This window comes from Micropterus dolomieu, unplaced genomic scaffold (assembly GCF_021292245.1).
Source record: "Micropterus dolomieu isolate WLL.071019.BEF.003 ecotype Adirondacks unplaced genomic scaffold, ASM2129224v1 contig_8752, whole genome shotgun sequence".
Taxonomy (NCBI): domain Eukaryota; kingdom Metazoa; phylum Chordata; class Actinopteri; order Centrarchiformes; family Centrarchidae; genus Micropterus; species Micropterus dolomieu.
Window position 1 is genome coordinate 1 of NW_025737738.1, and position 15,174 is coordinate 15,174.

The following is a 15,174-nucleotide window of genomic DNA, read 5'->3' on the forward strand; positions in this document are numbered from 1 at the left end:
TTTCTTTCTATTATACTCTTTATTAGTTTGTTCACATACGTAGGGTTTAGTTAGAGCTGTGAGACTTTTTAGTGTTTTTCCTCTCATGCTGTTCCTCTCCTTGAATGCTCATTCAAGGCCGGGAGAGGATCTCTATTCCCCAAAACATAAACCTAGACTGTGTAAATGAGTGTGCATCCCTTTGCTGAGGCCAGATCCCTGTAACTGCTCTAGGCAGCAGGTCTCTGGACCATTACATTACATTACATTTATCTGACGCTTTTATCCAAAGTGACTTACAATTGCTATATCTATATGTCAGAGGTCGCACACCTCTGAAGCAACTAGGGGTTGTAAGTGTCTTGCTGTCACAGTCGATTCAAACCCAGGTCTCTCACACCAAAGGCATGCGTCTTATCCACTGCTCCATCACCACCCGCTGTATGTGTGTTGTAGTACTTCTCTGTTTATTCTCGTTTATTAATAAATTCTTCAAAGACAACAGTTTGTTGTTACTCAATTATTTGCTCAATCCCTCACCAGCAATATACAATTTCTACGACAGTGGAAGAGTGGGAATTTTTGCACCTGAGGTTTATGCGGGAGTCTGTGCCTACCCTGTGAGTTTCGCATCTGTAGGTCTTACCGTCTAGGCTACAGTATCACTTTTACGTATGGAAGAATAAAAATAAAAACCAATATGAAAACAATAGGAACAATAGACCTCTAATAATCAGCTGAAAATACATAAAATATTTGGTATGGTTGCTACAAGTTATTTATATTAAATTATAATTTTAAGTCTGCAGTCAATAGTCATAAAAGTTTACAGTGGACAGCTCTGCCATTTAGTTGATTGGAATATGTTTGCTGTAATTTTACTGAACCATCTACCAAAAACTTGGTAATTCCCTGACCCTCAATGACAGAAAGGATAAAAAAAAATCTGAATAATCAAAACATCACAGAGATTTTTTCAGTTTTGGTTCATGTTCATATTAAGAAAGTACTTACTGGCATTTACAGCACATTTGCTGAAGTAAGAAGAAAGTAAATTGGTACGACAAGTTAATTTAATTATATTAAAACTACGTACTGTACTAATTAAATATGCAGAAAGTAACTAGATATTTAATTATGTTAAAGTTATAGTATGTTACCCTTTTCCGCAGTTTCTGTCTGGATGCAAAAGGCTACAGGTCCTCTGATGGTAAATCCAATGTAAAAGGAAACTTGGCGTGGTTTCCAGAGGCTGTTTCGTAGGTTTGCATCTACTTCAGTTGCTGTGCCACCAACAGTTGCATAGACTTTGTAGTTTTGTACCACCCCATCAATTTTGAGAAGGAGTGCTTGGACAATGGGATCTTTGAAAATCTTCTCATTGCTCCAATCTTGGATTGTTTCCTTATTCTGCCCAAGAACCAATCCCTCGAGGACCTTTCTGTGAACAATTCTGTTCAGATCTTGACCTTTTCCAATGAAAAACAGAGGGCGGAGGTACCTTGATCGAAAGTATTTCTTATACGCATGGTCATAAGAACAGCGCATACACTGAATTAACTGACTAAGGTCAAACACACATTTGTCTTGACTATCTGTTGGCCAGTACAAGAGGAGGGCTAACATGTGGAGCTCAGGTGCGTCTTTGGAGGTCAGTGGCATTTTCTGTCCAAATGCATTTAAAAACTTGCAAGAGGAATGTAGAAAGATTTCTTCCCACCATGTAGTGACTTCTTTAAGCTCTGCTTCAGTGTATTCTCTGTCAAGACACAAGAGTACTCCGGCGGACGTTTCTGCCAGGATTTGTTTAAGCTTCTGGATGAAATCATTGACTTTTTCTTCGAAATGTTCATCTCTGACATATTTCCTGCAGCATTCTGCGATGTCTTTAGAAATGTATGAGGGATCGTCTTTCTTCATGTCAAGCTTTGAGTAGGTCAGATATTTATCAAGAAATGCACATTTTCTCTCAACCTCGTCTCTGCTTATTAGATCATTTAGGAGTTTGTTGCCTGAGCTCATGGACGCACGCTTTGTGAGGTCATACACAAGGTTGCAAACCTGCACGTAACCAATCTGCCCTCTGATGTTAAAAACACATGGTATTTTGATCTTTCTAGCGTCTTCCTCGTCTGTCCCATGTTCTTTTTCAGCAAGTTCTTCTTCATCTTTGAAAGCTTCAATGGCTTTTGTGGCCAGTTGCAAAATCTCTCTCGGTTTGACAGGATGCTCTTTGTTCTTCAAACAGTTCTTGTAGACTTGTCCCAGTGTATCAGCAACAAATGAATTTTGGGGATCTCTTTCCTTTGCTCTCTTTGCCCACATTATTGCCTTGTTGTAGTCTTTTATTTCTATATAATAGAAACGAGCAAGTGCCTGAGGATAAAATGGATTTTGATCAAATTGTTTTGTTGCCACCTTTAAAACTGATGCACACTGAGCCTTGTCCTCCATCTTTTGAATGTCGAGAATCAGTCTAGAAAACTTTTCTTTGTCCTCTTCACTCTCTGTATTTTTGAATGGGCTCTCTTCAATTTTACATTCTTTTGGTTTTGGTCTTCTTTTGGTTAACATGTTTTTGACAAAACCAAGCAAAGATGGAGGAACCTCATCGCTGCACAAACAGGTCAGGAGGTTTCTTGTTGTGTCACTTCTGGTCACACCTGCCTCAGCCATCATCTCAGTGCAACACTTTGCTATCATAGGGTGAGCCATGCAGACTCTTTTTTCAGATCTGGTATCTCGTTGGAAGGTGATGATGAGATCACTAAAGGGCTTCATTCTGTCCTCCAATGAAAGGTCTCCATGGATGGAGTCTTCACATTTGAATAAGTCCAGGCACTGAGACTCCAGGAGATATGAGCCTGGTACATAGGCATTCAGCAGGGACAGGAAGGCAGCAAGCTGGGTCTTCTGTGATTTGTTTGCTCTCTTGATTGTTTTGAACACAGCACAGGCCTCCTGGATGTAAGCCTGAGAGAAACTAGTTTGCATTATGTTAAAGCCATGGAACTTCTTTGATTTATCACCGTATTTTCTGCTGAGCTCCTCCTTTTTCTCATTAAACTTTTGCTTCTCTGACTCAGAAAGCACTTCCTGTAGGAAAACATGGTCACTGTGCAGAACTGCATCATTTCTAATACAGCTGAGGAAAATCACTACAGGCATATTGGTGACTATCTCCTGTTCAGCAATCTTCATCATAATTTTTTCTTGCAGATCATCCAAATTCTGCTCATCCTTCAGTAACAGCAGCACAGTATTCTGGTGGCCTCGACTGCCAGCTGTGAAAAGGTGGACCACCTCCTCTGCAACATCTGTAATGTTTGAGGTTGAACCTGTTAAAGCAGCACACCTGAAGGTTTTCCGCAAGTCCCACAACACCTGCATGGCCAATGTGGTTCCCCCACATCCTGGCTGGTGGAACAGTTTAACAGTTGATGGTCCAGGGAGTTTTCTTCTTTGGTGAATTTGTTGCACAAGTGTATCGTATCCATCTCGTTTAATAAAAGGCCTTCCAGTGCCATCTGACTCTGCCTGTTCACTTAAGTGAAAGTTTAACCATTCAGGCGGGGCTCCTCTGTAAAAATTTTTCTCCGTCTGCTCAAGATGTTTTGGATGGAAAGACTCTCCTTCAAACTGATTTGCATAAAGAATATCCAAGAGTGAGAGGGAATCTCTGAATTCGCTTCCCACGTAAATTTCATCACTTCCAACAGTGGACAGGGCTGGTCCATTTGCCATCACTTTCAGTTTCACGTACCTTGATAAGGAACATAAAAAACAAATAAACAAAATTTGAAATGAGAAGTTGGTTATCTTGAACTTTCTCATTGAGCTGCCAGGCATCGGTAAAACAAGATTTTAAATCAGAAGCTAACATACAAAACATATCAGTAAATATCAGTTTATGATGCACAAAGTAAATTATGTAGGATAAATTAGCCTCACGTTAACCAGGTATGAGATCAAAATGATACTTACATGTCGAAATCCCTTGCCCAAATGGACCAGCGAGAGCACGACAAGTGTCAAAACTACATACTGGGTTTAAAATGCAATCCATCATCGGACAATAAGAGGGTGAACTACACAAGAGAAACTCCTCTGAAATCCTTGATCGTTTCTCTCTCAGATTCACTCTGAGATTCACTGAGAATAAAGGGACTACATAATGCTGTCGAGGCACTCAATAGGTCGTCCCCCAGGCTTTTGGAAGTGGTCTCTGTGATGGCCTTTGCCAATCAGATCCGGCTGTCCTATAAGCTCACTATGCAGGTTGTGTGTTTCTAAACTGCAGCTTGGAAAAGATAACTGCATCGCGCATGCATACGCACATAAAACAAGAACGATTATGTGTCTCTCAGTCCAGGCTTAGATACAACTCTGGACTAATGCAAGATGGAAAGCACTGGATTGACATTAACAGGGGTGGAAATTAACTTTTTGGCTCACCTGCCAAGGTGGCTGGTAGACGGAAAAATCCCCCGGCCAAACAGATTTTTTACCAAAATAATAAATTGCCTTTTGTGTCACATATACATTTGTTTCTGTACTTCTAATTGAGATAATAAGGTATTATGTCAAATAAAAACTTAAAGAAGAGAGTGAAATTTTAAGCAAAATTCTATTATTCATATTAAATGTACTTAAAACATAACAGTAAATTGTTTTATAAACTTACACGATGCTTATTAATCATTCAGCATAAATCTTATCACTGCTCACTCTTGTCATGCTTTATCATTCAATTTAAATCTCCTCATCAGACTGCTCACTTTCTACAATCCCCCTCTTCTGGCCTCCTGGTTCTGACAGAGTCCTTGCACAGCATCACAGCTTTCGTGGGATACAATTTTTAATACAGCCTATGGATCATTGTCTTTCATCTCTGGGGAGGACAGCAGGACCATTAGAAGATCTGACAGTGTGTCAGACACTGACTGGACCTTCAACTGCCCAGCTAAAAGGTAAAAACATTCCTAGCACAACTGTTGTAATAAGCTCCTAACACTAGCAGCTTTCACGCTGCCTTGTTTCACTGGGGTTTTGTGCCAATCTGCCGGCACTTTATGAAAAGTATGGACCAGGTTTTTATCCGCCTCTGAGCAGGGAAAGTTGGTGACAGACACGAGACAGAAAGACAGAGTGATCTTGTCTGTGAAAAGCCACAGCCGACATGCCGCTGGTTCCAGTAAAGCCGGATCGCTATGTGAAAGCCCACGTTTGCAGAATAGAGGCCCTTTCACACAGGATAAAGCTGCAAACTCTTTTTTAGTATGAATAAGCGAATGTGACATGTGCGGATATTCTTTCCGCATTCTTTCTATTAAAATATAACCATCACATATTCACAGGTTCAGTGCCTTATAGAAAGGAGGGACCTTATTGAGTGGCAACTTTAAGTGGCACTTATTGAAACTGAAAGTACTGCACTGTGTGGTCATTGTATTGCATGACAGTAATACAGTAATAATACATTTTGACAGTGTGTTATAGCATTTTGCCCAACAGCCAATACAAATTATATCTGTTATTGTAGGTATTTTTTTATGGTAACAAATCAGGGCAATTAATTGACTAATCATAATCACAATTTTCCAAAGCACAAAGTGACGTGTTCAATTTTCTTCTTATATCCAACCGAAAGTCCAAAACCCAAAGACTCTTCATTTACTATCATAAATGACAAAGAGTATATAGCAACAATTCCTCACATTTAAGAAGCTGAAACCAGCAAATCTTTCACATTTTTGCTTTAAAAAAAAGTTGTCCATTAATGAATTATTAACTAATCTTTGCAGCTCTAGTAAATCAATTCCAACATTTTATAGAAGACAGCCTGTGAAGGGCAGCCTACTCTGAAATTACAATAGCCTATAAATGCCTATTTTGTGCCAATCTTTGTTTGTTTTGCTGTGTTTTGAATACCCTTTAGTTACCTACTAGAATTCAGCATGTAATTCACTGCATTTATTTATTTTCTTTAAGTTAAAGTAAACAAATGACTAGTGATAATTAGACCTCTGCTCTCTGTCCATGGTGCTGAAATATGCGCTATAATAGATAGGATGAAAGGCATTTTCGCTTCTCTTTCTAAGTCACGCACAACATGCAAACATAATGCATTGTGAATGTGAGCGAGAGCTCATCCACATACAAAAGCTACTAGGTGGAATACGTACCGTTCGCAGTCTTCAGCAAATGAAATCAAACGTCTGACGGAGCATCCAGGCAGTCTGTCCATCCAGTGTTGTGCATAAACGCGAACAAAGAGCGCAGTTCATTGAACGTGCTCATGTTTCTGGTTAACTGTTAACTGAATTTTCCCGTTTGTGAACGTGAAGTCACACGCTGCTGAGTTAAACTCATTATACACTACTAAAATAACAGAAAGGAGTACGCATTTGGAAGTAGGCTACGGCAGTGCGAAGAAAAGATAGAACTTAAGTTTCACTTTCATTTTCCGGCGGAGCTTCAAGGGCGTAACCATGGTATAGATATATATTTATATATGAAAATGAACAGTAGTCATATTTACTGCAGAGAGAAATAATATATACACTACGGGCTTAGACTGCCGGGGGACTCCCCCGGGCATGATGCACTGAGCTCTCCTCCTCTCCCTCTCCATCTAATACATTCTTGTCCCTTTAATGCATGTTACTAACTCAACTTCTTCCCTTTCCCATAGTTTTGTGTTGCAAGACACGTACTTCACCCATGTTCTTGCTCAACACCCACTGCTACAAATATTATTAGTCCTATTACTAAGCCTATTCTTATTATTATTCTTTATTCTCTCTAACAGACTTTACAAACTGATCCGCAAGGCCAATGACGTTGTGGGGGTGGAGCTGGACTCTCTGTCGGTGGTGTCAGAGAGGAGGAAGCTGTCCAAACTACATGTCATCTTGGACAATGTCTCCCACCCACTCCATGACGTGCTGCTCAAACACAGGAGCACTTTCAGTGCAAGACTCATCCCCCCAAAATGCACCACAGAGCGTCACAGGAAGTCATTCCTGCCCATGGCCATCAAACTCTATAACTCCTCCTTCTAAAGCTGATGATACACGGGGCAACGTTTTGAGCAATGTTGCTGGGCAATGTTGCTAGTGGCAAGTCCGACTATGTTTTGAACGGATAGCGGCGGTGCGGTGCGGGTGGCGGAGTGGTGGGGGAAGGGGATTACGGTAGTAATCTTTACTCATTACCATTGACGGCAAAGTTGCCCTGCACGATTGCTCTAAAAGTAGCTCCGTGTATCATCAGCTTTAGTGTCTGACACTTACAGTTATTAAACTAGACCTTATGATGTGTTTTTGTGCAATATTATCTGTTCAATAATTAATGTGTAATATTCTCTGCTGCTTTTTATTCACTAGTCCTTTTTGGTTAACCATAACAATTCTTTAAAAAATGTAAATTTTGTACATACCACACTCATTTCTTTTCTTATATTTTATATTTATACTGTATTTCTTTACCTACTTTCTATTATTATTTCTATTTTTTATCCCTTGATACGTATGCAACTGTAACAAAAGTATTTCCCCTCGGGGATCAGTATTTCTGATTCTGATTATTTTTATTGCTATCATTAATAATATTGATGATCTCGAGATAACAAAACAGCAGTTTAACACAGGGGTTGGCAAGAACGTTTCTTAATGGTAATTTCTAGGTGGTTTTAGTATCACTGATTAGCTTAGTGGGTAAGGTACATGACTCATTGTCTCAATTTAGTTAAGGTAAAAGTAAAAATGTTGCTGTGTTTTATATATATTTTATATATTACATATTTAGATTATTGTGAATCATGCATTTGTAAACAGCATTTATGGTTCTAGGTTTAAGCTAATTCTTAACAATATTAATTGAGACTGTGGCTAATAATTCTTTTCAAGTTTAATCTGCTGATTGTTATGTTTGGTCTGTAAAAAACAATGTGAGAAGTGCCCATCACAATTACCAGTCCAAAGTTACACCTTCACAGTGTTTGCTTGGTCCAGCCAATAGTTTTGTATGTGTAATAAATTAAAATAATTACATTTGAGAAGCTGGCAATTGTTGGCATTTATGCATGAAAAAAAAAATAACATCCTTGAAACATTTTACGTTTTTATAAGTTAGTTTAAAAGGAACAGACCCCCAGTTTTGGATGATGTCTTGCTCTAGCTCCTGCATGGTTTGAATGCGCTCATTGTATATTGCTTTGTATAAAAGCACTTGCCAAATGAATATGAAAATAATCTAATAGAAAATAATATAAAAAGTACAATATTTCGCTGTCTGAAATGTTATGGTATAAAGTGCCATGAAAATACTCAAGTAAAGTGCAACCTCAGATGTGTCAGTACAGTACTTGAGCATAGGTACTTAGTTACATTTCACTACCCCACTACACTACTGTATGTTATCTTTAACAGAAAAAAACTCCAGGAAACACAGTATAGGTTAGCAAATATATTTTAATATATAATATTTATATTCATTTTAGCACAATGACAAAATGGCATAATTTCAGTTTAGTCTCATTTAAATCATGACAAAAAGCCACACCTTTATATCTGTTTGAATAATACCTCATATATTTTGATGCAGTCGTTGCAAAATAAATCCTGAAGTACTTCTTTCCCCATGAGAGGAAACCCTTAGCAAAAGTTTCTAACAGCATTGAGCCCATGGCATTCAACAGGGTTATGTTGTGAGCTGTATGAGAAAATGTAAAATGGATGTAATGCTGCTCTTCACTGCATTGTTAAGCAGAGTGTCACATCCTCCAAAACCACGTCAGATTCTTCGTCACTGGGACAGAACTGGATCACTTCCTTGTCTCAAACTAAATTCAACTGTGTGTAGTTTATCTAACAGGCATACATCTACAGCATTAAGTCTTGACTACATAATGGACTGGATTGAAAAAACACACCCGTCACTTGCTACACCATTTGAGAACAAACACATTACAAAATAACTGGCAGAATACAAGTGAAAACATCCCACTGACTGAATCTCACGGCAGTGACACACAGGGCAACTCTCATTAAGAATTACACTCAGCGATGTTAGTTCAAATAAAATGTTTAGATTTACATTAGAAATGTTTACATTTGCTGATGTTCTTCAAACTTGTGGAACAAAACTGCTAAAAGTTAAGTTTGCAGCTGAAAATTAAGAGCTGAAATTATTATCCCTACTAAAGCATTTTGGGAAAATCTCTGCTACTTGTAGGTTAGTGTTTCAAAATCACAGACGTGTCCACACTCAACGGCACTGAGATCATTTGTATAACACACTATTAGACTTTTCAAGTCTTGACACCTCTGCAAAAACCTCCTCTAACCTACAACTCCTTCATGCTGAGTCAAATTGTTAGATGCCCTTAAAACTTAAACCACACCACAGGAATGTTTTTGAGCCTTATGTTAAACCTTCAGTTACAAAGATCAGATTAGTGTTGAAAACACAAGACATCAAAATAGCCACCTTTGTCCACTACTGCAAAATGCACACACACTTCAGAAAATCTCTGATCTAGCCACAAACATTAAGGTGACTATATCTGAAATAAAAGATTGTTCACCACAAACATCATGAGACAATGGTCAATGTCAAGCATTGCATGATTTCAGGTCCATCCACCCCAGCACTTTGCAGCTGAATCAAGTTGGCACTTTTACCTATGATGTGAAGCTTGCTTTTTTTGTGTATGAAATGTAAACTTTATTTGTCAAAATCTTGTGCCGCTCTAAGTTGGTGAGGTTAAAAAGCTTGTGCACAATATTCAGTAACGCCCAATTGAATGTGACTCACACTCTTCCTGTAATGTTAAAAGGTGCAAAGGAAAACATAAAAACATTGCTGCACAACTTCATCTGATTTGACTGACCAGACATTCAGCATTTCTAACATTACCACACATTATTATCATTAATTACGTCTCACCCATTATACAGCATTCTTGTGCAATACTGCCACATTCAAAATGATACTGACTAGATGCAGAGGTGTGAAATCTTTTAAACACACCAAAGATATTTCTAAAAGTATGAACCTACATATTTCTCTCTGCTCACAGCTCCCGGTGTATTATCTATCTGCAACCAAAATATTCTTCACGACTTACACCACTCTACCCAGCACAGATACCTATAGTTACTTCTTCACTCAATCACTTAGTCCATGTGCCCTTTAATCATTCACTAATATCTCACTTGAAAAATAGATAGCAAATAAAACTATGGAGCTTGAAGTGTGCTTATTTTCCAGATGAGGGTTGTCAATTGGCTTTTTATTTATTTTTTTTTTTACACCCCATGGGTTATTTTTTGTGTTAAATGAGTAGAATGAGAACATACTTTGCATGAAAACACTGCTAAAGATCGGCTGCAAAGACTGTAATCTACAAATCAGGGGTTAACATTTCTACACACACCTAGCCAAAAATAACTAGACACCAAACCCTTTAAATGTCCTGCTCTTGGTGCAATGCGCAAGTGACAACATGTCTCATACGAACAAAATGTCAGATTATGACTTTGTGACTGCTTTTATCTTTTGTCATGATTTGGAAACTCTCTGAATAAAATCATTTCACAAGCAGTGACCACGACACGTCTGATCAAATACGACACAGTAAAACATAATATGTTACATATCAGTAAATACAATGAAATGAATATCATTTTTTTTGTAAAATCATCACCCAAAGCCAAAACAGCAAAACCTAAATGAAGAGTGTGACATGGATTATAAAAGTGTTGATGCATGGTCTGCTTAACATTAGATAAGCAACACGTTTTCATCCCTTGATTTGTTTCCAGTTAGTAAAACAAAATCAGGATACGTAAAAACAACAATATATAGGCATTAAATAAATTAATCAATTTCAAAACAAACATGATATATATTCAAAATACATATTTACAACCTAATAAAATGTAAAGAAAACAACAACAATGAAAAAATAACTCAAAAAACACTGTCTTTAAAGGAAAATGATACTCTTGTTTGAATGAATTTTAATTGACTGTTAGCATTACATGCTGAATACCTTCACACAATATCTGCTGCTTCATTTTTCTACTTCATCTACTCTCTTGTATTGGTTATAATCAGGTATTCACCACAAATACATAAATATTTTAGTAGGTTTATACTTTTGCAGCATTTACTTTTGAGTTGATATGTACGTGGTACATGGAAATCCAAATTTGACATCATTTGTGACTGATATGTTGATATATTATGTGCCGATGGCTACAGAGGAAAATACTAAGCAATGCCAAACATATAATCTGCCTGGTGATGAAGTCCAAGGGGCTGTGCCACGGTTACCATTGTGACATTGATGTGGGTTGACTTTAGAGGAAACAGGCAGTAGATGAAGGCAGTCCACTCAATAAACGGCAGCAAATGTTTTAACTTAACCAGGAGCGTCTACAGCAACAAGCAGTTGGATTTTTTTCTTTTTTTGATGTTTACAAATATTGCATGGACAAACTACTGACAAACTACCATACAATTGTTAACATGAGTCCATTGCCTACTGAAATTATGAGCGCGGGAAAAAAAAGTCACTTTGTCACATACATCTAAATTCACAAGCTGCTATTTAAAAAGCACTTCAAATAAAAAAAGAAGAAAACATAAAAATACAATGGCCCAAATCCTCCCTTGCTGTTATATATATATTTTTTTACAACAATGGAAACACATGCTAAGATCTGAACAGAAAAACCAGTCTTTTGGTTTCTAAAATTACCAAAGCTTTTCACTTAAAGTGGTGAGTGGAAATCTAACATGTGTGGCCAACAATCACATTAATTTTAACACTGAGAAAGACCATTACCCACAGGTCATAGCAGTAAGTACATCTGCCTCCCTTTGAATGACAAATTGCTCTCATTTCAGCTCTGTGATAAATGCAGTGGTGCCATTTTATGTTCACTTGGCTCAAGCTACAGGAGGGCAGCTACCGCTTCACTAAGGGTCAGGCCTAGCGAGGGCTCGTCTAGATGCTGAAGGTAAAATCCACCCTGAAATACTCTAACACTGTTACATATTATCAATCTGAAAAGGTCAAGCAATAGAGGGTTTCTTTTTCATTTGAGAAAAAGAAACCCTTACATTTTTGGTCTACTTTTGGAGACGATTAATTTCACCCTACAGCCAATAATGGTGCAAAACTGCAAAACTGCTAGTTTAACAGAAGTTTTTTCGCTTTGATTCTAAGGGACAAAAACTTACCGCTTGATAAAAAAATCAGGACATCACCAAATTCATCAGGATTCCACTTCTGACGACCACGCATGTGTACGCCAAAGTTCATGCCAATCAGTTCTATAGTTATTAAGATATTTCAGTCTGGACCAAATTGGTGGACCTAATGGTCGAATGCCATCCACCGCTCTGTTGATAGATAAAACCTTAAATGCAAAATGGGCACAGTTCAATATAAAGTATAGCATACATGACAGTGTTAAATTATTTAAGGGTGGACACTTCCTTTAACAATATTTTCAAAAGCTAGCCTGATATCAGGACGAATTGTTAACAGTGGATGTTTTATACACTGTTTGACTGACTATTATAACCTAGCCATTAAAGGACTATTAAATGTTACCTTCAGACTTTTCTTGCAAAAGAGTAGAATGGGAGTTGCAGGAAAAGACTCCTATAGTTGGTCCAACAAGTTTTTCCAGTTTCAAACAATGAATATTGAGTAATTAGCATTTATTTTCTTTCCTAAAACTGCTCATATTCAGTTCCTCTTATGAAGTGCCACTCAACCCAGCACGTCAATGATGCAAAATCAGTATCAGAATCTGACTCGCCATACTTTAAGAGTTCAGTTCTTTAGATTAAGTGATTTGTTGGGAGGATATGTTACAGTGCAGCGTTTTCCTACAGACGTAAATGCATAGGATACAAATCAGTCCATCACTACAATATACGGCGAGCAATACAGAAGAGAGAAAAAAAACAAAACATCACGGAAAACAAATCACGCAAACTGTGATCAAAATAACCGTCTTGGTCGTTGGCACTGGGGTCGGAGTGCAGCGTGGTGGTGAGGGAGAGGAAGTAGGTAAGTAGCGGGGTTGGGAGAAATGACTAGTCATACACTGATTTTTATGATGTTGGTTCATTTTTTGATCCTACAGCTTTGATCACAACACAGACAGGGGCAGAAATAGACCCACAGACATTCTGTACACACCAACACTGAAGTCCTTAGCAAATTTCAGAATAAAAGTAGCATCACTCTCTTTAAAAGTGAGAGTCGTTTTGATTAACTTGACGTGTGTGCCGGCATCTGTCTCCGCGTCACACACAATCTCTCACAGTTCTGAAAAATTTCGGGGTAAGTCCGCTAAGGCTTCAACGCGGGAAAAAAAGAGACACAGTGTTCAAAAGAGCATTATAGTTTAGTTTCAACAGTCTTGCTAGCTATTATGTTGGTGCATGGTGGGAATGGCATAGTCAGCGGGGGGTGAGCGGCTGTGTTCATTAGAGATCCTTGTCACAATCTATTATTTATGTACAGTTTATTAAAGGACATGTTTTATTATCACATGCCATGTTTTCCTTCTGACGTTTTCTCCCCTCTTTCACTTACATCTGCACCTATTTTTTTATTTTCAGAGGCCTTAGTTTGCCCTCTTTCCAAGCTGGTCACTTATTTTCTGTGCAAGAAATGAAATGGTAACAAAGGGGTGAAAGAAGGTCAATTGTTTGTCTCTATGTATCAAGATTTTCACACAGTAAATATAATAACCAATATGCTTTTTCAAAATATATTTTTGTATTTTCTAATGTAGTCCAAAGCCCAACCAGACAGGATAAAACCGAACGTACAGTGGAAATTCGCTGCTAGAGCTACAGTGTTGTCTATGTTGACTACACACTGCAGGTCAATATATTATATCTTCTAAATTTTCTTACAATATATTATTAGTATATTTACATCTCTAGCCAGCTCATACAACAGACTTTCATGCTAACTGGTCCTCTTGATGAAAAGGGAACATCCATAGTATAGAAATAATTGCTATAACTTTCCCATCTAAATATTTTCTATTTGCTATGACTCAGGCTAAAGGCAAATATTGGCTTTTCATATTGGAAAATCAGCTTTAAATATCTTCTAAAATATTAGATTTATTTGTTTTTTTTGCTCTTGAAACACGATATAATTATCTGTGTAAGAGTAAAGGGAATGCATACAGAACCTCTAGCTGAGGAACAGTGACTGTCCTGTCCTTAAAGAATGACTTAAACTTTTGTTTCAAACTACAGCAGCCTCAAGGCAATGTTGCTAAAAGAGGCAAGAAGATGGTAACTTAGTCATTTTTAAATGAACTATGCAGGTTTTAAAGGGATAGTTAGACACTTTGGGAAATTATTTCACTTAACCTGATGTTAGATGAAAAGATTGTTACCACTCTCCGACACGTACATAGTTTTGATCTTCTTGTCTAAGTCATGGCAAAAATGTGAATAAGTGTCTTTCCCAAAATTTCGAACTATCCCTTTCACATTGCAAACACACCTGAACAATGAATGCAGCTACACACTAAAACAATCACCCTCATAGAATTGGACCAGAGAACCATCAGTCATATGTGTGAGAATTAGATTAGTTTAATTTTATTTTTACTAAGTATTAACGTATTAGCTGCAGCTTTGCTTTTTAAACAGTTTTTGATCGTGTATTCTGTATTTACATGTTTTACTCTCATTCTCTTAAGTTTCATCTCCAGATACTAGTTTTCACTTTTGGCATTCTGGTTATGAGTAAGCACTGCTGAATCATGTTAGTCATAGTTATGTATCACTGTACATACTATGAGTACACAGCTTAATTGTTTCTATGGTTACCTAACAGCTTTCTGATGTTTTCATAATTTCTGATTTGTTTTTTTGCCATTGAATTGTGTTATGTTTTGAAGGCAGGGGTTGTAGTTTCAAATTCTTCATGGGTGGATGTTTTAAGTGTAACAACCATGACTGACACACACACACACACACACACACACACACACACACACACACAGACGGCTGCATGAACACAGCATCACAGATTGAACAGTGTTTTCAGATTGCACTCATTCTGAACTGACCCACTCAGCGTTTGAATCGAGGGTAGACTTTGGCTCTCTCTCTCTCACTCCTCATACACATACG

At 37.7% G+C, this 15,174-nt stretch overlaps 1 protein-coding gene across 1 annotated transcript; it reads right to left on the bottom strand.

Moving 5' to 3' along the window:
* Positions 1-1,139: 1,139 nt before the first annotated feature.
* LOC123965145 (sterile alpha motif domain-containing protein 9-like) lies at positions 1,140-3,582 on the bottom strand (the record flags this gene model as incomplete). The annotated part of the gene is made up of 1 exon (XM_046041713.1): positions 1,140-3,582. A coding segment is annotated over one exon (2,443 nt), but the record flags the coding sequence as incomplete, so codon positions are not given.
* Between the last annotated feature and the right edge of the window lie 11,592 nt (positions 3,583-15,174).